Source organism: Aotus nancymaae, unplaced genomic scaffold (assembly GCF_030222135.1).
Source record: "Aotus nancymaae isolate 86718 unplaced genomic scaffold, 86718_ANA_hifiasm-v0.15.2.pri h1tg000031l, whole genome shotgun sequence".
In the NCBI taxonomy this organism is placed as follows: Eukaryota; Metazoa; Chordata; class Mammalia; order Primates; family Aotidae; genus Aotus; species Aotus nancymaae.
In genome coordinates, this window is record NW_026988444.1 from 978,289 (window position 1) to 1,002,356 (window position 24,068).

Genomic DNA, 24,068 nt, shown 5'->3' on the forward strand with positions numbered 1-24,068 from the left:
CCAACTGTGCTGTGTCTCGACTGGGTTTGTTGCTGTGTCACGATAATGCAATTGCAGCAGCCACGCCTTCGTAACGTTTGCCAAGCTGGGTACTGTTGGGAGCACTTTGCGTGCATTTGTGCAGTGATTCCAGCAACAGCCCTGTGCGGTAGATTATTGTCCTGTAGATCTATAGGATTGATTGGTTATCTGTAGGAGACATCTACATGGATATACATACTTATAGAGCAATGAAGAAATGAGCCCAAGATTACCCCATCACTTAGGGGCTTCAGCGCTCCTGCGCTTAGCCAGCCCCTGTCCTGCCTTTGGTGGATAGCCCCGAAGGACACCCTTCATTCGCTGGTTCAGGGCACTTGGAAGCTAGAGCAAGAGTGATGGAGGGAGTGAGATTGCTGTGTCCGCAGGTCACTGCACAGCTCACTCTGCGGGCCTGGCGCGAACCTGCTGCCGTTCATCAGCCTGTAGGACTCCAGCACGGTACCAGGTTAGTGAGGGAGCAGAAAAATAGTGCACTGATTTTGTTTCCATTAAACCATAGAACATAACAAATTTGACTGCAGAGAGGCAGGCGGAATAGCTTGTCCAGGAAAATAATAGTACGTTTTTAAACCAGAGAACGACAGTACTGTGTGGCGGGGAATTCTGAAGGTCTTAATGTTTCTTGACTTCCCCTATTGCTTTCATTGTTTCAGGCAAATAATTTCTGATGGACCCCAAACTGGCAGGTCTCTGTAGGGACCACCCCTAACCTCAAATCTGTGTAATGAAGCACGTGCAACATTTCCACTCAATTGAGAGTTCCACTCTTCAGAACGGTCACAGAGCTGTGGTGTTGGTAGACCGTCCTGCAGGTGTGTGCGTGCACACATGTGTGACGTGTCAGCTTGTGCCTGCAGAGCCTCGGCCAGCAGGGCTGAGGCTACTACCAGGAGAGTGGCTGGGCCGTGAGTGGGCTGGTGTCCTACACCTCCCTCCCAGGAGTTTCTGTGCTGCACGGAGCTCTTCAGAACCTATAGTGACATTTATGGTAATTTTTTTAAAATCCTGCTTTTGTTTATTTTTTGTAGTCTTAATTTTTTTGGATAGTAAATGGATCGCATTGTTTCATGTATTTGATGCATATCACTGCAAATGCAAGGGTGACTGGGAGTTCTAAGCCCCTGGGTGTCTCTCCTGTGGGTTTTCTTGCAGTATTCACACTCCCTGCTCCCCAGGAGCTGGGTCCCCACCCTGTACGCCTACCTGGGGTGCTGAGGGATCTCACTTTCTACCCCTTGCTTGGAGCCAATCCAGTGGCTCCACTTTTAATGCTCAGAGGACTTGAGTACACAGTCTTAAACAACCCTAGAATGTTGAGCTAGAAGGGACTTTGACCCTTCCGCCGCACCCCTCCCTTTAAAGGTGAAAGCAACAGGTGGGGCTGACTCCTGGGGCTGAGGCGGCCATGCCCCCAGGGGCAGGTGCAGGAAGGAGCCTGGCTCTTCAGGTTAAGTTTTGTTTCAGAAGCAGAGCTTACATTGGAGCACTTGATACTGTGCATTTGAAACATTGAGACACAGCTTCAAGTTTAAAGGTGAAAACCAGGGAGGAAAGCATGGTTTATTCCTAGCTTCCGGTAGAGGAGGCTCCACATCAGAACCAGTGCGAGGCAGGATGGACATTCCTAAGGCTGAGATCTACAGCAGAGAATCTCCCTGAGGAGTTCTCACAGGCTGGGCAGCCAGCGCTCCTGACCCTGAATGCATTTGAATGAGCTCTTCTGGGAGAGGCTCAGGCTTCTGGCTATTGGTAGATACCTGTCTGCTTGGGGCAGGTGCATTGACTTTCTGTTGCTTTTACAGTATCTTTGGGTGAAGTCATTGTGTTTCTTCTTGATGTATTTATTTATTTTTCTCCAGTCTAGTCATAGTATTGGTTTCGAGAAATCAAAGTCAATGGTTTTATTTTCGGAGTTCTAAATCCAGGCATATAAATACTTCGGCTGGCCTGAGGATTTGGCAGGGATTTGTGGCTGCTATTTTAGATATGCCAGGAGTCTTCTTGGGAGTTGCTCACCACCCGGTTTTCTCCAATTAGGCTGTGAGCCTGGATCTCAGATTAGCGTGCCTTGAGTGCTGGAATGGGGTTTGCAGACCAGATCCTACCCCCTCCTCCAGACTCTGCTCACCAGGCCTAGGCAGAGCAGCGAGGAGTCTGCTCCAGGCGATTCTGAGGCCTCCTTTGCTTCTGAGAGACCCCAGCTCCGGGATGCGCCAGGCTGCTGGATGCTGGTGCCTTCCTCCCTACCATCAATCAAACACATGCAGGTCGGGGTGTGCACCCAGCCCCGGGACTGTCATATCTAGGGAAAGGCCACTCTCTGGCAGTGGATGCCACCGCTGTTGGTGACAAGTGAGAAAGGCACACCTGTGTAACGGCCAGTGGTTCCCAATGCCTTACTTTTGGAGGCAGGAATTGTTACACATCTCTGTTGCAGGAAGCGAAAGTAGATTTAACACATCTTTAAAATCTGCTGAAGACTCTTAAGGTAAAGATACCCACTTGAGATGTGCCAACATTTAGTTGGGACACCGAGGATTCTGTGACTGGTGGTGAGTCCCTCTCCCTTTACACAGCAGCAACAGCGGTCCTAAAACAATTCGATAGCCGCGGTCATTTGTGGATGTGACCACAGCCAGGTCCCATGTTGATAAATGCTGGACAGTGGACACCAGTGGGAGACTCAGTGCAAGTCACGTTGCTCTGGGCTCATTCACACCTGCAGAAGGCTCCAAGCCGGGGAGCCGGAGGCCTCCTGCTCTGGGGACCGTGTCCTCCTCCCCGTCCTTCCCTGTCCTGAGTGTGGCCTCCATCATGTTGACCCCTGCACCCCTGCCTGTCCCCCATTCACCTAATAGGGATGAGCTTGGGGACAATGGCCAGTGACATCCAGGAGAGGGAACTTAGAGGCAAAGCAGGGATGTAAAATAGGCGTTCCCAGTAGAAACAAACACGCAGCATATTGTGAAACTTTTCGAAGAAATCAACAGCATTGCGGGGGCCTAGATGGTGACACTGCGCCGGCTGCCTCGCACCTGCTCTTCTGGCCTTGTGCCCATAGCAGAACGTGGCCCCTGCCTTCCATCTTCTCCAGGGTGCCAGTGGGCACCTGGCCTTCTCCAGCACCAGGCCGTCCTTGTTCTCCTTTGTGCCTGCACTGCCAGGCGCACATCCAGCCTTCTCTGGCTTAGATAGCAGGAGGGCAGCAGCTAGAAAATGTGACTCATGTTGCCTTCCAGCCCCTAAAAGCCACCAGGTGACTTCCACTGTCGTTAGAATGAAATCCAAATTCTGCTGTCCATTCCCAGCATCAAACCACACTTCGCCCTGGTGCCCCTGTGCCCCCTTGTCTTCCTGGGCCATCCTTTTCTGACTCGGCCTCAGTGCCTAACCAGTGGGCTACCCTTGCTAACCCACAGCCCCCAGGCCCAGCACCTCAGAGAAGCCCCTGACTAACGTGCACCCGCCAGCCTCCCCTGCTTATCCTTTCCTGCTGCCTCGTGTGTCCTGCATGGTATTTATTACAACCCGCAGTCACAGGTCTGGCGATGGACTTGCTGGTTGCCTGCTCTGGACTGCTGCTTCTCGAAGGTGGCGTCAAGGTGAGCTTGGCATGCATATCTCCCTCGGTGTGGCACTGCCTGGCTCTGGAGATAGCGAGGGAGGGAGGGAGGCAGGAGCAGGACCCGCTGCTGTGGGTGGTGGCATCAGCGGAGTTGGCAGGTACCGTGCATGGGAGTGGCTGAGGCCCAGTGTGGACTGAAGAGTTGTCAGATTCCACTCGCCAGCCTAGGAGCCTTCCTGGTATGGACTGTGGCAGTCACCGCTGGGGAAGGCCATGCCGAGGCAGGCTCCTTGGGAAGGAGGCTCCGGAGGGAGAGAGGTGCAGGATGTCTCGTGTAGAATGTTTCCTGAGCGCCTCTCAAGCTCCCACTTGCAGATTCCCTCAGCCGGCAGGCCTGGAGGAGGGGGCTTTGGAGTTGCAATGCAGTCTTTGCAGAGGGTTCAGGGGCCTTGGAGGTGGTGGCAATGTGGGCTCAGGAGCTGGAATAGCTCTCAAAGCTGTCCCTGATTAGGCAAGGGGGCTGGGCCTTTATGCCTGTTACCAATCTGTGATTGGACGTGTTCTGCCCTCCGGGGGTCGTATCCTTGGGCCACACCACTCAGTTCTCAGCACAAGTGCAGTCACTGGCATGGGGACTCCGCCTAGAGTGGTCAGCCCCCTGCACTCCCGGCGGCCAGATACTGAAGGCTTTACCCCTGAACGGAGGGACAGGCTGGTGCCCACCACAGTCATGTGAAGGCATTGTGGAAAGCTCTCATTAAAGAGCATTAAGCCAGGTGTGGTGGCTCATGGCTGCAGTCCTAGCTGCTCGGGAAGCTGCGGCGGCAGGATCGCTTGAGCTCAGGACCTTATCTCCAAAAAACCCACAAAACGTTAGAAGTGGGAGTACTTGCCATTCCAGTAGGAGGATGTAGAAATTAGATAAGAGTTACTGAGAATGGATTTGAATTCACTTTTATTCCCACTGAAAAATCAGAAATAAACTTGATTTCCTCTGACATAGTGTGGGTCCTGGGGGTTGGTCCCCAGCACTTACTTGGGGGTTAATGGCATTCCCATTTGAAAAACATGGCAATTTCAATGTCCGCTAATGCTGCAATGCATACCAGGAACATTTCATAAAAGGTGACAGAAACTACCACGAGATTCTGGAAGCTGCATAGTTAACTGTCCATTTATCTTGAAGTCTATTGGTGTAAAGAATAAGGAATAAAATCAGGAAGCTGGCTGGGCATGGTGGCTCACACTTGTAATCTCAGCACTTTGGGAGACTGAGGTGAGTGGATCATCTGAGGTCACGAGTTCGAGACCAGCCTGGCCAACATGGTGAAATCCCGTCTCTACTAAAAATACAAAAATTAGTTGGGCATGGTGGCGGGCGCCTGTAACCCCAGCTACCTGGGAGGCTGAGGTGGGAGAATTGCTTTAATCTGGGAGGTAGAGGTTGCAGTGAGCCAAGATTGCGCCACTGTGCTCCAGCCTAGGCGACATAGTGAGACTCCCGCTCAGGAGGAAAAAATATAAGGAAGCTGCTACCTTGCCAAGGACACTCGCTCTGCCTCATCTTGCTCAGGCATCTCCTAGGCACCTTTCAGGGCAAGTCCTGCTGTCACTGCACAGCTCACCTTGTATGCATGGGCTGCTCCTCTTCCCTCCTGAGGAGTTATGGGTGATCAGGAAGCAGACGCATCTCAGACTTGGAGATCAAATGAAGAGAGGTTGTATAAGCACCAGGATGTAGGAGGGGGCTCTGGCTTCTTAGCAGTTTCACCTGGTTTAACCCGAAGGCAGCAGCAAGGATGCCTCAGGTCAGTGGGAGGTGGTGAGCAGGACTCTGAGGTTGGGGAATGTAAGTATTTAAAAAATCTTGTGTCAGTAATTTTCTATTAAATAGACTGTATAATCTTGAAACAGGTAAGGATCTTTGACATGCTGGCCGGGTGCAGTGGCTCACACTTGTAATCCCAACACTTTGGGAAGCCGAGGCGGGTGGATCACCTGAGATCGGGAGTTCAAGACCAGCCTGACCAACATGGAGGAAACCCTGTCTCTACTAAAAAAAAAAAAAATACAAAGTTATGACCCTTACTCTGAGCATCAGTGACGGGGGAACCAAGAGTCATGTGAGGTTACAGGGTGCATGGTGGACATTTTATTGTGAAGGGCCGGGTCGCCTGGATTGTTGTATCTTGGATGCGAGGCCACAGTCCAAGCTTACAGGGAAGAGAGATGGTCTTTGTGGATCAGCTGGCTTAACAGACCTTCTCCCAAGAGGCTGATGAGATTTGCTGGGCGTTACAACCTGATGGGCCAGGATTTGTTTTAATATAACACAGCCACAAAATTAATAGTGCTACCGTGAAATTGCTGCCCATTTCCTGTGCATGTGCTGCAGACTTACTTGTGAGGGAAAAATTATTCGTGCTGCCTCTCAAAATGAGCCTCGTTCCCACCTTATAAAGAGAAATATCCTAACTTTTTTTAGGGGGGTGTGGGGTTCGATTTGCTTATATTGACATTAAGTAAGGGTTATTTTAGCTGAACCTTCCCGTTTGTTCAGTGCCAGCTCGTTAACCTGAGAAGCTGGGATAGCCCCGGGCACCAGCCAGCCTTAGGTCTGCATGGAAAGGGTGTTCTTACTAAGAGTAGATTCTGGGGGGCGAGAGCTGAAAGCACCAGATACAGCCCTCCCATTTCACAGATGAAGAGACTGAAGCCTCAAGAGGCAAAGTGACTTGCAGGAAGGTTGCCCAGGCGTCTCGTGCAGAGCCTGGATTTGAACAGCGTTGCCACATCGGGATGGGGAGGTTAGCTGTATTGGATGTTCATGTTGTTCGTCTTCATGTGAGGTTGTTAGAAGTAGTTTATCACATTCGTGCACACTGTCCCACACCCCACTGCAATCCCAGGTGAAGTGATGCTTCTCTGTGAGTGACACATGGCAGTGGGGGCGGATACCTAGTGGACTCTCTGTGCCTGTCACCCCTGTGCCTGGGAGGGATGACCCTTGGCTTTACAGAGTGTGCTACCTTCACCTTGCCCCACAGACCCTGCCCCTACCAATTTCTTAGTCTGCTGTTTTGGCCAAAATTCAGCAATAGTAAGGAACAAGTTAATTCTGATTGCTCTTTCTGTAGAAATCTTCTGGATTTATTTTTGTCTATCATTGAGCCATCCCTTATTATAAGCATTAATTTCACCATGAATTAAACAGTCTGACTGACTGAGTTTATAATTCTTTCTGGAATGAAAACTGTCAGGGCCAATTACATCCAGCCCAGGAGTGACAGAAACTCAGCATTTGAATTGTAAATATCTTCTCTCCTATGTTCTTTATTTTAACCAGGGAAAATGTTCTGTGTCTGTCGACTTCTTCTTAACTTCAACAAACATGGTGGCTGTTGTATACCACCGGTATCCAAGCCGCAGAGTCGAAATTACCTTTTAATACAGTGGTCTCCAACCTTTTTTGGCACTGGTGACTGGTTTTGTGGAAGACAGTTTTTCCAGGGACCCAGGGATTGGGGGAGGGTTTGTATGAAACTGTCCCACCTCAGATCATCAGGCATTAGATTCTCATAAAGAGCACACATCCTAGATCCCTCACATGTGTGGTTCACAATGGAGTTCACACCGCTCCGAGACTCTCATGTGGCCAGTGATGTGAGTGGAGCTCAGGAGGTAATGCAAGCCACGGAGAGCAGCTGTAAACACAAATGAAGCTCCACTTTGCTCACTCACCTGCCACTCACCTCCAGCTGCGTGACCCTGTTTCTAACAGGGCACGGATGGGTACCAGTCCATGTCCCCAGGGTTGGGGACCGATATTTTAATAGATATCTCTACCCAAACTGCAGTAAGACAAATAGCTGTCTCCTCTTAGGTCTCGGAAAAAAAAATGGCTGTGAATTTAACCTGGGATTTTGTTTTCTCTTGCCTTTTCTGACTCATACCTTTTCATAAAATATCCCTGCATCAACATTTTTACTTTCATGGACTCCACAGTTTCATTTTAGGTGCTAAAATATTTTAAAGCATTCTTGAGATCTGTTTACAATTCTGTGTCTTACGTGAAATGCAGGATTCTGGCTTTGGACTAAGGTGACAGTGTTCTCCCGCTTCTTAGGGGTGCCAGGAACCCCTGGCGGAAGGCCGTCTCCCACAGTGTGACAGCTGGCGTCCTGGTGGTGGCACTCAGTGTGTTCCTACAGTCATTTCTCAGACTCTTGCTATTCTAGCAGCTTGATGGTGGCATAATTGTTCATCACACCTATCACAATTTTGAAATTTTTATTGTTCTTCCCACTTTAGATAGAAGCTCAGTTACTGAGGCTCAGGAATAAATTGAACATCTACTCAGCGTGTGAAAACCCTGGGGTGGATTTTTAGCAAGCTCCTGAAGGCAGGTGTCTGGAGATTAGAGAGGAAAGGAGCACAGGGGAGGCCCGTCCCTGTGGCTGATCGGTGGTGCAGGCAGGAGGTGGCGGTGGCCTGGACTGCCATGGGCATCAGACTTGCCCCCACCCCAGGCTTGCACAGGAGGGACCGAAAGGAAAGAACAGGTTGAGCAGAAAGTCCCCACTCGGCCCCATGTCCTCCCTTCCCCTTCTGGTTTTCCCTTACTTTGGTGGGGGGAGTCAGGTGTGGGAACAGTGGATGAGCTGGGTAAGGGTGATGGGGGCCCCTGAGCCTGTAGATGGAGACAGTGTCTTTGGTTGGGTTATGTTGGTATAGAGAGCCTCATGTGTTTGCCAACTTTTCAAGACATTGGAACTCACTATATAGCGGAAGTTGAATTGTACTTTTTTTCTCCTGGAGTTCTGTGACTCCCGTAAATGGGATCCTGGATACTCCCTCCTTCTTTGTAACGCCCATGGAGCATTTTGTAGCCGAAATTTACTTCTTAGGGCCATGAAATGCCCTTCAAAAAGTGAAGGACCACATCCAGGTTGCATTCCATGCCCAAAGTGGTTATCATCACTCGGAGATGCCAACTCAAAAGAGCTTTTGGTTTTGAGAGCCACAGTGCTTCAGGCATGGGGTGGGCACGCCATTCCTTCTCCACCAACCGCGTCAGCAGTCAGGCTCCGTGAGAGCCAGCCGTCGCGGTGGGGGTGTCTGCACTCTCCACCAAGCCGGCAAGATTCAGGAATTAAAGAGGGAAGTGAGACCCCTGTGCAACAAACTGTGAGGTGTGGGGCTTTGCCAGAGGTGCCAAGGAGGCCACAAAATCTATTTTGGAGGCGAACTGAGGCTGGTTCTTTTGGGGACTTCAGTGTTGGGGAAACGGCCTGTTTCTGGAGCTTGAGCTGCATCTGTGAACAAGCTTGTCCTCAGCCTCTAGGTTAACAAGCTGGGCCAGAAGGCCGTACTGCACGTGGACCCAAAACCTGTCCTAGGAAGATGCTTGCAACAAAACCCATTATCACCTTGGTTTATCACAGCGAGATGGAAACTGGGTGGCACTGGGGCACAGATTTTGGGGCTGTCAGGTTATTATTTATGTGTTAAATATTCCGAAGCAACCTCAGCTAATGAAACACAGTTCTTCTGAAGGAAATGCAGAAGATAAAAATACCAGCAGCGCAGGAGAGCCTAGTAGGCTGTGCTCCGCCCCTCGGGGCTGTTCCTGGGCCTCTTTTCACACTTAAGAAGGAAAGGGGAATTTTCTTCCTTGCCATTTCACTTTCAAATCCTCACGCCCTCTGCTTTGCTTCTCTCAAACATGAATTCTTTAAGTAGTGCTTTACACTCCCACAAGGGCATTCTCGGGGAACTCCGTGATTCTGAAGCCAAGGGTATTATGAGACACTCAGGAATGCTTTTGAGGAAACTGTAGTGAAAATAAGGCCGGGTGTGGTGGCTCACACCTGTACCCAGCACTTTGGGAGGCCAAGGTGGGTGGATCATTTGAAGTCAGGAGTTCCAGACCAGCCTGGGCAACATGGTGAAACCCTGTCTGTACTGAAAATACAAAACTTAGCCAGGCATGGTAGTGCATGCCTGTAGTCCTAGCTACTGGAGAAGCTGAGACAGGAGAATCCCATGAACTCGGGAGGCAGAGGTTGCAGTGAGCCAAGATTGTGCCACTGCACTCCAGCCTGGGCGACAGAGTGATAATCTGTCTCAAAAAAATAAATAAAACAAACAAAACACATAGTGAAAATATATATACATGTATAGTGAAAATGAATCCCATCCTCTAAGAAGTGAAAAACGTGCAAATCTTCTGGAGCCCATTTGGGCTGGCAAAAAGAGGACCCAGTTAAATACCGTAACCCTAACCCTTGTGACAGATTCTGGGTCACCTCAGGGCTCAGGGGACTGAACCTTGGAATTGCAGGCGATGGCGTGGATGTGCCTGCAGAGCATCTTGGTGGCCGGGTGTTCATCACCCTGCCCTGGGAGGAGCTGGCGAATGGCGAGGGCAGGGGATGCTTTCGGGACATGTCAGGGTAGGAAACTGTCTTGTTTGTGGATCCCTGAGGCTGCTGAAAAGGATCTTTGAGCCTGAACTTCCAGGGAAGCCTGAAACCAATCTGGTATCCCCAGGGTTTATGTTTTATTTCATTTATTATAGGGATTCAAGGAGTTTCAAATAAGAAATTAAATCATACCGTTGAAACTGTGCTGGTGAACTTCTGCTAAGTCCTCCGTTTGAAAGTCATCAGCGGATTATGTCTGATCAGGTTTGCAGCGGGCTCTTCTCCGGCCGCATTAAAGTGGATTCTTTATTCTATTAAGGACTCCACTTCCTTCCTCGGCACAGGACTGACACCAGGAGTGACACGGCCGCGGCAGCCACAGCCGCCTCCGACGCTCCTCTCCTCTCTCTGGATGTGCTTTCTTCCATTGTTGTTTTGTTTTATATTTGGGGACTTGACAGCTGCTTTAAACTAAAAATAAATGTTCCTTCCTTTTCTGTTGCTAAAAAGAATAGCTTTAAAAAAATCCTTGTGAAATTTAAGGTTTTCAAAGAAATGTCCCAATCTCTGAGATAATAGGTTGTTTTTAAAATCTCACCTGCAATTTCAGGTTCCTGGTTTTTTCTACCCTTGTGTATAATTTCATGAGTTTTTTCTGGAATGTGTATTTGTGGTTCCTGGAGCCAAACAGGACTGGGGGCTGGGCTGGGGGTGAACGGGATACAGGAAACCATCATGTCATTCTAATATTGGCTGCATGCTGTGCTTCTAGTTGATAACTGGAAGGAGGAAATTGGAGTCCATATCTCTGATGGGGAATAAGCCCACCTGCCAGACGATGGCTATCTTTTTTGTTTTTGGAGACGGAGTCTCACTCTGTCACCCAGGCTGGAATGCAATGGCACAGTCTCGGCTCACTACAACTTCGACCTCCTGGGTTCAAGCGATTCTTGCTGCCTCAGCCTCCCAAGTAGTTGGCCCTACAGGCATGCACCACCACACCTGGCTAATTTTGTATTTTTTGTAGAGATGGGGTTTCTCCATGTTGGTCAGGCTGGTCTCAAACTCCTGACCTCAGGTGATCCGCCCGCCTTGGCCTCCCAAAGTGCTGGGATTACAGGTGTGAGCCACCACACCCGGCCTGATGGCTGTCTTAATGAAGATGAGGTTCTGGGTCCCTTGTCTAATGATGAATGTCGGGGAGCCTTTATCAAAAGGCTCTGAAGTCCTGAGGAAGGACACAGTGGAGGCCGGACTGGACAGGAGCTGGCCTTCCCGCTGGGCTCCTGCAGCCCGGGAAGGTGGGGCTCCCACATCTCAGGTCCAGTGTCCTCTGAAAGTTCTCCTCCTTTACCGTAGTCCCCTGGCCCTGTTCCGTTGATGCTGTTGTTTGCTGAGGAAGAATGCTAAGATAGGCCAACTAGAGGCCTTGCCAGGCTTATTTCCAACTGTGGAATTTCTGGTATATGTTGGAAGTCGTATCACATGGATGGTGACTTTTTTCATGTGTGTCTACGTGCTGTAGGTTGAACCCCCTGTGAAATTGCCATGGTTCAACCATATTTGACCTTCAGAACACTAATTTCATGTGGTTTATGTAGTATCAATTGACCTGGGGTGAAAACTAACTCCAGTAATGCCTTTTAGTATTTTTTTACTCCATGTAGAGTTAATGGTCACTGTGAGCCACGATTGTCTTGGTGGTTTTTATTTTTTTGAGACAGAGTCTCGCTCTGTCGCTCAGGCTGGAGTGCAGTGGCGCGATCTCAGCTCACTGCTACCTCCACCTCCCGGATTCAAGCAGTTCTCCTGCCTCAGCCTCTGGAGTAGCTGGGATTACAGGCTCACACCACCTTGCCTGGCTAGTTTTTATATTTTTAATAGAGACGGGGTTTCATCATGTTGTCCAGGCTGGTTTCGAACTCCTGGCTTCAAGTGATCTGCCTGCCTCAGCCTCCCCAAGTGCTGGGATTACAGGTGTGAACCACCACGCCTGGCCTGAGCCACAGTTTTCATTCACTGTGGTGTGGTTGCTTCATCAGGACTTGGCAGGCCGTGTGCTGCTCCTTTTGTGCCTCCAGCGCAGCAGGGAGTTCAGGTAACGTGTGTGTGTGCCCCTCTCCCAGCAGGAGCATCTTCCTCCAGCTCTGGCACCTGGGCAATGGGGCATCAAGCCCTGATTTTTTTTTGTATTTTTTTTTTAGTTGAGACAGGGTTTCACCATATTAGCCAGGATGGTCTTGATCTTATGACCTCGTGATACGCCCACCTCGGCCTCTTAAAGTGCCAGGATTACAGGTGTGAGCCAGCGCGCTCAGCCAAGCCCTGCTCTTTCATCCCACCTCCAAAGTTAATAGCAGGGCTTCCTCTGTGGGTAGTTGGGTCTTTTCCTAGGCATCCGGCTACCTCGTCTCCTTGGAACCTTACAGAACCCTTAGGAGATAATTGCTTTTATTTTTTTCTTTTTTGGGAGGCAGGGGAGACAGAGTCTCACTCTTTCCAGGAGTTGGGTGCAGTGGTGCGATCTCAGCTCTCCACAACCTCCGCCTCCTGGGTTCAGTCCCGCCTCAGCCTCCAGATAGCTGAGATTACAGGCGCCCACCACCAGCCTGGCTAATTTTTGTATTTTTAGTAGAGACGGAGTTTCATCATGTTGGCTAGACTAGTCTCGAACTCCAGACTTCAGGCACTCTGCCTGCAGGCTAGTCTTGAACTCCTGTCCTCAGGTGATCCACCCGCTTCAATCTCTCAAAGTGCTGGGATTACAGGCGTGAACCACAGCGCCTGGCCAGAAATGCTTCTATTTTATGGTGAGGAAATTGAGACACCAGAAAGTTACCTGAGGTCACCATCAAACCCATGACTCCTGGCTCCCTGACCCCTCACACCGACTTCCCTTTGCTTCCTCTTGTTCTCCCATGGACACTAGGCTGGGCAGGGCCAGGTGGGAGAAGCAGGGCTCACTTCTGAGGGCTGCGTTACGGGGTGGGAGCCTGTAGCCTCAGTAACGGCAGCACTCTCTGCCCATTACAACCTATGCTCTGTCTTCACACTTCTCAGAAATTCCCACTCTTGGAGTTTTGCACTTGTAACATCCGCTTAGCGAATTTTGAAAAATTGAAGATGGAAAGTAATAAAGTGTGGGCAAAACTCTGCAAGGGAGCTTGTTAGAAATGCTGATTTGAGGCCAGGTGTGGTGGCTCATGCCTGTAATCCCAGCACTTTGGGAGGCCAAGATGGGCGAATCACGAGGTCGGGAGATTTAGACCATCCTGGCCAACATGTTGAAACCCCATCTCTACTAAAAATACAAAAATTAGCCAGGCGTGTTGGTGCAAGCCTATAGTCCCAGCCACTCGGGAGGCTGAGGCAGAAGAATTGCTTCAACCCTGAGGGGTGGAGGTTGCAGTGAGCCGAGATCACGCCACTGCATTCCAGCCTGGAGACTCCTGCTAAAAAAAAAAAAAAGAAACGCCGATTTGAAGGCTGTGATTTCCAGAGTCCTGGCTGATGCTCACCTGTTGGCTGGCTTTGCTAAGCGTCCCAGGTGAGTCTGGGGCAAGCAGGCTCTGAGGGACACAGCAGGTAATGAGGGAGGGATTTAGAATCTGGCACTGCAGGGGAGACTTTCCTAAATGTCCCACTCTGTCCAGGGCCAGCAGCAGGGAGAACCTGTCCTGAAGGGCTGCAGTGGTCAGTGAGCCCAGCACCTGGTGAGCTCTTGGGAAGGACATTACTGTCACCAACTACAATCATAAAACACTAAGGAGACTTTTTTTTTGGAGACAGAGTCTCACTATTGCCCAGGCTGAAGTGGAATGATAGGATCTTGGCTTGCTGCAGCCTCTGCCTCCCAGGTTTGAGCAATTCTCCTGCCTCAGCCTCCCAAGCAGCTGGGATTACAATCAGGTGCCTCCATGCCTCGCTAATTTTTGTATCTTTAGTAGAGACAAGATTTCACCGTGTTGGCCAGGCTGGTCTCGAACGCCCACCTTGGCCTCCCAAAGTGCTGGGATTACAGGCATGAGCCACTGTGCCAGGCCAAGACACTTCTGAGAACGAGCTACGTCCTCTGTGTCACTGCATTCTGGCTGGTCCAGAAACACAGGTGTGCACATGTCCAGATGTGCATCCACATACTCAGTGCGCACGTGCCTGGGTGTGTTTCCCTGAAGAATGTTTATCCTTCCAGTGTTCCTGTGCCTCTGACCTTGGAAGGGGTGTGTTTCCCTGAAGCATGTTTATCCTTCCAGTGTTCCTGTACCTCTGACCTTGGAAGGAGGCGGAGCAGCTGTCCTGGACCCTGCCCCGCCCCTCCTCAACCCCACCTGCTGCGTGATGAACAATTCCATGCCAGCAGTGTCCAGCCCACAGATAGGTTGCCCTAGTGGAGTGGGAGAAAGGACTATTTTGTATGTATGGCTTTCACAGAATCTTTTGTTAATTTTCATTTAGCCTTGTGTGAGGCAACATTTCATTTTGACTGGGCAGTGAGGGAGGTGAAGAAAATTTTTTAAATAAATGTTTTTTAATGGAAGATGAAGATTTTTGGCAATTGAGTCAAGCATCTGTTTTTTTACTCTTGTTGCCACAGACACATTCCCAAGTGAGGATGTATTTGCAAGTAAAAAGATGCCTCACATTGTTCCAGTGTTTATATAATTATGCATCCTTGTTTAATGGAGCACTGCTTAATTTATAATGGATATTTTATATTTATTGTTAGAAACTTCATCTTATGGTGGTTTGTATTGAAAAATCAGCAGTGCATTGATGAATAGAGCTCCTTTTAATTCACACTTCACCGTCTTTGTTTTACTATTGCAGATCATTTTAAAACTTCACGATTTAATGTCTTACATGCCAAATGGAATAAAATTTAAAAGGTGCCAGCACAATGAAAGGAAGATCATCTCATCACCCTTGACTTCAGCCATCTAGTTCCTAACCCTAAATCAGTGCCTGTTACGTTTGAAATTTTAACTTGACAAGCATATGCATATTTTGCACCTCTGACCGCCCCCCTCCATACACTTTTTAGAAATGCATCGGTGAGGATCCTAGCCGTCTCTGTATCACACCTGTCTGTCATCACTTGGTAATAGCCTGGGGACCTTGGGGGTCTCCACTGCAGAATGTTGAGCCTCAATTATTGGCTTAAGTATTCCATTATGTGGATATAGCCACAGTTACTTACCCAGGCTGTGTTATAGTAATAGTGCTTTGTTACAGTGCAGCCACAGGGTGACGTTCTGAGGAGCTGGACACTATGGGTGCATGCATTTGGAGTCATCATCTGTGGACCACTGGGGTCACCCTGCAGATCCTGTGAGGCCACATTCCCATTTTTCTGCGAGAGCCGTTGATAACAGAAATAAGTGTTTTGGAACTTAACTGGCAATGCTGCTCACTGATGATGTGAAGGCAGAATTAGTTACCATTGATTGAGCACCTGTTGGGTGTCAGGCCCATGCTAATGCGTTCTTCGCATCAGCTCTTCACGGGTAATGTTCGTCTGCAGCGTATTGGGGTGAGGTTTGGCTGGCCAAAGAATGGGTGTTTGGGTGTACAATTATGCACAATCACAATTTGCACCCCTGATGTTTAGCCCCCAGTGTGCCCGTTTCAGTGGGAGGAGAGTAGAGGGGCAGTGACTGGAAGTCTTTGAGGCAGTGCAGGGAGGAGTCTGCCTCCCAGGCATTTTCTTCCTCAGGCCTCCTGAGCTTTCCTCCTGAGCTCCTGCAGATGGGCTCTGCCTGCCCGCTCTGCCAGCCCGCTCTGCCAGCTGGACAGGCATTTCATGCCCCAAAAGTCTCTGCTGTTCAACACCAGTCTATTCAGGCTTTCACCTGCCCTCTGGAGATCACTCAGATCTCCTCCTGATCTACCTGACCATCCTTTCCTGAAGCAGGGAGTGTTCCTCTGATGGGACGTCTCACTCGGCATCTGGAGACCCTTAACGCTGTCATTATAGGGCCTGTGGCATCTGGTTTGCTGCACAGTTTGCGCCCCCCATCCCATCGTGTGACCTTGTGGGTTATGCTCCTCAGCGTGTCCCAGTGGGGTGTGCTCCCCAGCATGTGACCTGATGGGTTGTGCTCCCTACTGTGTGACCTGGTGGGACACGCCTCCCATCTGTGACCTGGTGGAATGTGCTCCATAGTGTGTGACCTGGTGGGATGCACTCCCTAGTGTGTGACCCAGTAGGACATGCTTCTCCAGCAGGTGACCTGGTGGAATGTACTCCTCCAGTGTGTGACCTGGTGGGATGTGCTCCCCAGCGTTGTGACCTGGTGGGTTGTGCTCCCCCAGCACGTGACCTGGTGGGATGTGCTCCCCAGCGTTGTGACCTGGTGGAATGTGCTCCTCCAGCGTGTGACCTGGTGGGACGTGCTCCCCAGCATGTGACCCAGTAGGACATGCTTCTCCAGCGTTGTGACCTGGTGGAATGTGCTCCCCAGCGTTGTGACCTGGTGGGTTGTGCTCCCCAACATATGACCTGGTGGTTGTGCTCCCCATCATGTGATCTGGTGGGACGTGCTCCCCAGCGTTGTGACCTGGTGAGATGTGCTCCTCCAGCATGTGACCTGGTGGGACATGCTCCCCAGCATGTGACCCAGTAGGACATGCTTCTCCAGCATGTGACCTGGTGGAATGTGCTCCTCCAGTGTGTGACCTGGTGGGATGTGCTCCCCAGCGTTGTGACCTGGTGGGTTGTGCTCCCCCAGCACGTGACCTGGTGGGATGTGCTCCCCAGCATGTGACCCAGTAGGACATGCTTCTCCAGCGTGTGACCTGGTGGGACGTGCTCCCCAGCGTTGTGACCTGGTGAGTTGTGCTCCCCAGCATATGACCTGGTGGTTGTGCTCCCCAGGGCTTGCCCGCCTCCTTCAGATGCCAGTCTTGCCTTCCTTTGTCACCCTTGGTGGAGCATCCACAGGGTCAGGCTCTTGTCTTCCAGCCCTGCATCCATGTGGTCCTCACAACACACAGCTCTTTGAAAGGGATGGTTTTTCTTGACTTTTTGGCATCTTATGAATCACGTCACTTCTTACACATAATAAGTTTCAACATTGGAGGAAAATAAATTGGAAGTGAATCGAAAGAGCTGTTTCACTATCAGTGGGATGCGCTGCCTCCCTCTGGTCCAGCCCACTCCACTTATGTTGACCGAGCTGCCGTGAGGCCATCAGGACAGATCATGACTACTGTTGTGGGGTCTCAATTATGATAAGAAATGGCCTGTGTGGGGAAGTGGAAAATCGGCTTGCAGGTAAAGCCAGGTTGTTTGGGTTGTCTGTATCGGGTGGGTGCACCATGTATGGCCAGGCGGGGGAGGTGGGGGCAAGCACCCCTGCACAGGGCTGGGCTCTGTACACAGCGCCATGGAGCGTGGGAGCCCCCTGTCTTTCTGACATAGTCTAAACCATCCTGGCTGGGTCTTCAGTGTTTAATGTCTTTGTGAGGATCAAAATTCTAGCACCAGATCTTTCTTCTGAGCTCTGACCCGTTACTTATAAACACTAAAATGTTAACTTATGTTGTGACTGTTTAGATCTTCAAAATTCAGTCGTCATGCTTTTTTCTATGTGTATGGGATTTCAAGAAAGTGACTATTACAGCAGACAACCAAAAGCTGACCGACTGCCTTTAACAGAATCACTTCCCAGAAAGCTAGGCGTGTCCTCTTGTATCTCCACACTTGCGAACCGGCACAGTCAGGAGGGTCTGAAGATACACGCTCCACCATAGGAAGGCCTGTGGCTTAAGCAGGGGGAAAACAGGAAGTTAGATTTTCAGTAACTTTCAAAGTCACTGGACAGAGCGTGTGTTACCAACCACAGGCTTGGAGCTGAAACACCCAACTGGCCTCTAGCTGAGTGTCGCAAAGCGGGACAAACTGCCATCTTTCTGGGGTGCGAGTGACTCAGGGAGGCTGGTCCACACCGTCTTCGTGACCTTTGGATGTGAAAATGGCCCGTTGGAGGGATTTTGACTTGGCCCTTACGCGAGTCGTGGTGTCTGACTGCGTGCCCTCCTGTTTTTCAGATGCCTTTGTGAACAGCCAGGAATGGACGCTGAGTCGATCTGTCCCGGAGCTCAAAGTGGTGAGTGGTTCCTTCTGGCCCTGGCAGCTGTCATTTGTCACCTGTGGGAAGGGAGGGGCTCTACAAGAGGCAGATGTGACTGTGCACACCTGAGCTGAGCCTGCATTTGAATCCAGGCAACTGGTCATCTCTTGGGGCCCAGAGTAGCATTGTGACTCTGGGTGTGTTCCTGGGAAGGGCCAGGTGTAGTTGATAGCTGGGAACTAGAGCCCTGAGTGAATCTGAAACAGCCATGACAGCCACCCAGCCAGGGCGGCATCTCCTTTGCAGGGCAGAGGCCACCATCATATCCCGTCTTTTACATCGTGTGTGTGTGTGTGTGTGTCCATCCATCCATCCTGGTGGGCTGATGGGACACACCTGGTCACCCAGTGTGACCAGGTATGTGAACTGGTTGTGTGTGTGTGTGTGTGTGTGTGTGACCTGGTGTCGTTCAGTTTCTCTCCCACACACACACACACACCCCCCTGTGGGTTTATTTGTCCTTTGCAGGGTGTCATAGAAGGTTTCTATAATGAGTCACCACGCTTTGGTATTCATCATTTTTTAAATGTGACTTATCTACCCTGTGAGCAAGTATTGGCATGAAATTAACAGTTTTGTCTTCTGTTACGAACTTTGCCCTTTCGGTGAAATTATCTAAAGCTTAAAATTGGCTTATGTAAAAAGTGGTCCATTGCAGCCGCCCTTTCCAGCTGCTCCCCTCTCGGAACCACCCACCATAGGATGGAAGGAAGGGGCAAGTCTAACTTTGAAACAATCATGTTCTTTGTCGTGATATATGTGGCATTTGTGTGTATGTGTGTATGTGTATGTTTATGTATGTATGTATGTGTATATATGTCTAATTTCCATATGCGTGTGTGTATGTTCTAATTTGACTCTGACCGTGAAAGGAAGGCAGGTAAACTCCTGCTGTTCTGCAGACTGCAGCCTGGGCCTGCCTAGTGTCTCTGTTCTCTGCATTTCTATGGATGGCACCATACCCCCTGTGGCCCGTGGACTCCTCCCCACTGACCCAAACTCACTGGGTGCTTGGAGGACAGGACAAGGGCCAGGGGACAGGACCCTTTCAGTCTCTCGTGAGCGACGAAGACCTTCTAGGGCTTTGAAGAGAGCATATGTGACCTTTGTCACCAGGAAGAATCTGCGTTTTTAAACTTAGGGAATGAAGTACACGCTTGGGAGGTGCCCTGAGATGGGAAGGCCCTGTGGTCACTGTGCCCTCTCTCTCTCGTTGGCGTCTGACACACCCGTCCCCACTGTGACCGCAGGGTGTCATCGACTGGGCCATCTCCTTCCCGGTGTCTGTCCCCCTCCCCGTTCCTCCCTGAAGGTGTCTGGGCTGTCTCTGCAGTGCCTGCCCAGGGGAGACAAAGCGTCTCAGCCCCAGCGCCTGTCTCGGAAGCCTGGGTTCGCGGTACCAGCCAGGAAACAGCTGCCTTTTGTGTGCTTTGTCACTGCGGCACCAGCGGGGTGTCTTAAGCCGAGAGAAGCCATCCAGGAAATAGGCGTTGCATGAATGGCACAGGCTTGGCAATGCTTACCAGGAGATTTTCAGAACAATCCCCCCGTTTCAGTGACTCCCCATTAAGACAGTCGCTGCCATTCGGGTTCTGTGATGGGCACGGAGCAGCAGGCATGGTGCTTTACTGGCGGTGATGGTGTGAATACAGCGCTGGCTCTGCGTGGGTCGTGTTCTAAGCGCTTTACAAAATTACTTAATCCTGACAACTGCCCCATGGGGAGGGGTAGGTATGGTTATCCCCATTTCACAGATGAGGAAACTGAGGCTCAGAGATGTGAATAACCTGCCCAAGGAGCTGCAGTGAGTAAGTGGTGGAGCTGAGGTTTGAACCTGGAGTTGGTGCTTCCACCACCTCACTGCCTGATAGAACTTTCTCGACAGTAAAAACCTGTGTCTGCACTGCTCAGTGCGGTCGCAGCTGGCCCCGTGTGGTTGTTGAGTGATTGAAATGTGACCAGTGCCATCAAGGAGCTGCATTTAAGTCTGATTCTAGTTCATTTAAATTGAAATAGCCACACAGGGCCAGCGGCCACCCTAGTGCCAGCAGTACAGACGAACCGACCGTCAAGTATGGAACTACCTGACTTGGCAGTTCAAGGTGTTGCAGGATCAGAGAGGGCCCACGTGCTCATACCAGCCCACCACCAAGGATGCTTACTACCAAAAACTTATGCTCTGCTGGTATTTTGAAAGCATGTGATTTTCTTGAATATCTGCCCGGAGGTGGAGGAGACAGTTGCACTTGAGACCGTGCATTTAGTGTCGTTCTGAAATGGACTTGCTTCAGTTTGCTGATGCAGTGGACTTCCATGCTGTTGATTCTACAGTTCTCAGAAAGGTCCCGGCCCTGGCCCGAGTGTGGATGGACGAGACCCTGGCAGGCCCTCCAGCTCTGCTCTAGCCCAAGTGCCCTCCTGTGGTGGCATCAGCAGAGCCGGTCCTCATCGGCACCCGCAAGACTCCCTGTGTGCTGAGGGGTGCTCAGGGTCTGAAGAAAGCGCTGCTCTGTTCCCCAAGGCAGCCTTCAAGTACCCACAGGGCTTCCATTGTTCTCCTCCTAGTGCAGCTCCCCCCAGGACAGGTGGCCCTTTAGGTCAGCGCCTCAGGAACCCAGCCCCTGCCTCGCAAACGCGGCAGTGACATGATGTCATGGCAAGCCTCCAATAGGTTCTTTATGTAACATTTTGCTATAAATCTTTTGGAATCTGTCAGAGAAAAAAATTCAATGTTCACTTTCTTCTCAAGAGTGGTAGTACCATGCCTTGCCTTCTCTTCTCTCTTCTCTCTTCTCTCTTCATTTGTGACAGTGTCTCACTCTATTACCCAGGCTGGAGTGCAAAGGCACCATGTTGGCTCACTGCGACCCCTGCCTCCCAGGTTCAAGTGGTTCTCGTGTGTCAGCCTCCCGAATAGCTGGGATGCCAGGCGCCCGCCACCACATCTGGCTAATTTTTGTATTTTTAGTAGAGACGAGATTTTACCATGTTGGCCAGGCTGGTCTCAAACCCCTGACTTCGAGTCATCTGCCTGCCTTGGGCTCCCAAAGTGCTGGGATGACAGGTGTGAGCCACCGCGCCCAGGCTTATGTTTTCTGAAGTTGTGCTGTGGTCAGATCATCCATGACTGGTTGCTTTTGGTGCTGCAGAGGATCCAACCGCTGCTGGCTACAGATATGTGCCCAGCAGCAAAGGCTTGATGCTTCTGTCGGTGGGGAGGAAGGCAGATATGCCCTGGACATCTTGTGTGTGCAGGGGGACCTCAGTCCCCAGCCCCTCACATCCTATTAGTGTGTGTTCATTGAACAGCAACTGGGATTTTTACTAAAAGCCTCGATTTCCTTTTCAGCAAATCTCAGGGTTGGCAGGTAAGTGGTGAAGTGCAGAATGCTGGAGAATCAGTTTAGAAAGACACATGTTCCCTTTGGCCTTGTAATATGAAGGACCGAGCACGGGGCTCCGACACACTTCATGGCCCTGCACAGACCCTGCAGGGTTGACAGCAGCGACCTCTTCCTGCCTTAAGTACGTAATTCTGTAATTTTCAAGACGCCGGATTCCTCCACACGTGGCTTTTTGGCTCGCTCTGGATTGATTTCCTCCATCTTGGTTTACTTCGAGCAGCCGCTCCAAAAGCTTCACGGGTGGCGTGCGGCACTGGTGGGAAAGGGCATTTTTACCCCTTTTTTTATTTTCCTTTCACCATCAGCTGTTCATTTCAACCAGTGTTTCAAATTAAGATAATGCCATCATGTGTGAATATAAGGCAGTCTGTGAGATGGCTGCTCCAGCCAAACAAAACTCCTTCCCACTCCACCCCGAGATTGATTGCCTTTGTTCCCCTAAGGGGTGAGCTTAATCTTCGCCCATCTTGTTAGGTGGAAGAAGGCAGGAACGTTGCTATGCAGAGGAGGCACATACAATGTTTGGTTTTCGAGCATTTTCTTCCTCGGGAAGGAGAAACTCTGATTTTAATTAAAAATTTAATTCTGTGGCATACTGTTTTGGATTTTCTCAGCATGAAGCTGATGAACAGCAGGTGCCCTTGAGCAAAAGAATAATTAGTAGGTAGAAATTCTCAGATTATAGAGACCCAGGGTAAAAAAGATGTACGCCGAATTAGGAGGGGAAACAGCTTTATTTAGAATCTGTCCACGCAGCCTGGCTCTGAGCCTTGGTAACAAGCATCTCATTCATACTCACCAGCGTTGGAGTTACTCAGTCACTCATTCATTCTTTTACTCGCCCAGGCTGTTGAGTGTCCGCCTCGGGCTCTGTGTATCGCAGGGATTCGGAGAACAAGACAGGACAAGACAGGGTGCCTGCCCTTGAGGAGTTGTCAGCATTGGAAGGAGCCAGATCAACATACTGATGTTTGCAAAATAATGTGTTCCCATTGAAAGAGATCCTTGGGGCAGAGGCCTAAGGGAGCTTTGAGGAGAGGCACCCAGTTGAGGCTGTGGCATTAGGAAGGTGTCTTCATCTCTTCGGGCTGCTGTAACAAAATACCATAAACTGAGCAGCTTATAAACAACAGGAACGTATTGCTCACAGTTCTGGAGGCTGGGAAGTCCAAGTTCAAGGCACCTGCAGATTTGATGTGTTGAGGACCTGCTTGCTGTTTTGTAGGTGGCATCTTCTTGCTGTCCCCATGTGGAGGAAGAGGTGAGAGGTCTTTCCCAGGCCTCTTCTATAAGGGCGATAATCTGCACCTGTGACTGCCTCACCTCGTAATACAATCACCTTGGGGGTTAGGTTTCTATTTTTAAAAGTTTTATTTATTTTGTTTTTATTTTTTGAGACAGTCTTGCTCTGTCACCCAGGCTGGAGTACAGTGGTGTGATCACAGCTCATTGTAACCTCTGCCTCCCAGATTTAAGTGATTCTCCTGTCTCAGCCTCCCGAGTAGCTGGGATTACAGGCATGTGCCACCATGACCGGCTAATTTTTGTTGTTTTTTTTTTTTATAGTAAAGACGGGGTTTCACTGTGTTTGCTAGGCTGGTCTCAAACTCCTGACCTCAGGTGATTCACCTGCCACGGCCTCCCAAAGTGCAGGGATTACAGGCGTGAGCCACTGTGCCCAGCTAGGGGTTAGATTTTAACATAAGAGTTTGGCTGGGAGGGTGAGGGTAGGAGGGGGAAGCACGAACATTCTACCACAGCTGAAGGCTTCTCAGAGGAGGTGCCATCTGAACTGATAGTGAGAGTAGATTTCGGGGAATGATTGATGTGGAAAGCTTTAGTTGCCTGGAGACAGCAAGGCCTGTTGGGATGTGGCTTGGTAGCTGATTGACTAGAAGGCTGAGCAGGGAGAGGGAAGGTGAGAGGCAGGAGGGCTGTTGCTGGGGTGTGAGAGGACAGGATCGGGGATGGTTTTTTTGTTTTTCCTTTTTTGTGGGGGAGGGGGTGCGATCTTGGAGGTTTTTCTTTTTTTGGGGTACAGTGGTGCGATCTTGGAGTGCAGTGGTGTGATCTTGGCTCACTGCAACCTCTGCCTCCCGGGTTCAAGCGATTCTTCTACCTCAGCCTCCTGAGTAGCTGGTATTACAGGCACTCCCCACCATGCCCAGCTAATTTTTTGTATTTTAGTAGAGACGGGGTTTCACCATGTTGGTCAGGCTGGTCTCGAACTCCTGACCTCGTGATCCGCCCATCTTGGCCTCCCAAAGTGCTGGGATTACAGGTGTGAGCCACTGTGCCCAGCCCCGGGTATGGGTTTTTTAGAAAGGCCACTCTGGCTAATGAATGGAGAGTGGAAGTAGCAAGGACTGGGTGAAGGAGAACATTTGGATCCATGAGCCATCACTCAGACAGCAGACCACTACCTGGCCTGTAAATCACTGAGAACTTCCCTTCCACACTCTACGCCAAATTTGCTCTCTTCTGTGTTTGTTCTTAATAG

The 24,068-nt window shown here is 50.3% G+C and overlaps 1 protein-coding gene across 9 annotated transcripts in view; it reads left to right on the forward strand.

Moving 5' to 3' along the window:
• Window positions 1-24,068, forward strand: part of AGAP1 (ArfGAP with GTPase domain, ankyrin repeat and PH domain 1) — a 631,299-nt gene that overhangs the window by 189,263 nt on the left and 417,968 nt on the right. For all 9 annotated transcript variants that reach the window (XM_064383385.1, XM_064383377.1, XM_064383379.1 and 6 more), the window contains exon 2: window positions 18,082-18,140. In XM_064383385.1, coding sequence (XP_064239455.1) covers window positions 18,082-18,140 — 59 coding nt within the window. The remainder of the gene's footprint in view (window positions 1-18,081; window positions 18,141-24,068) is intronic.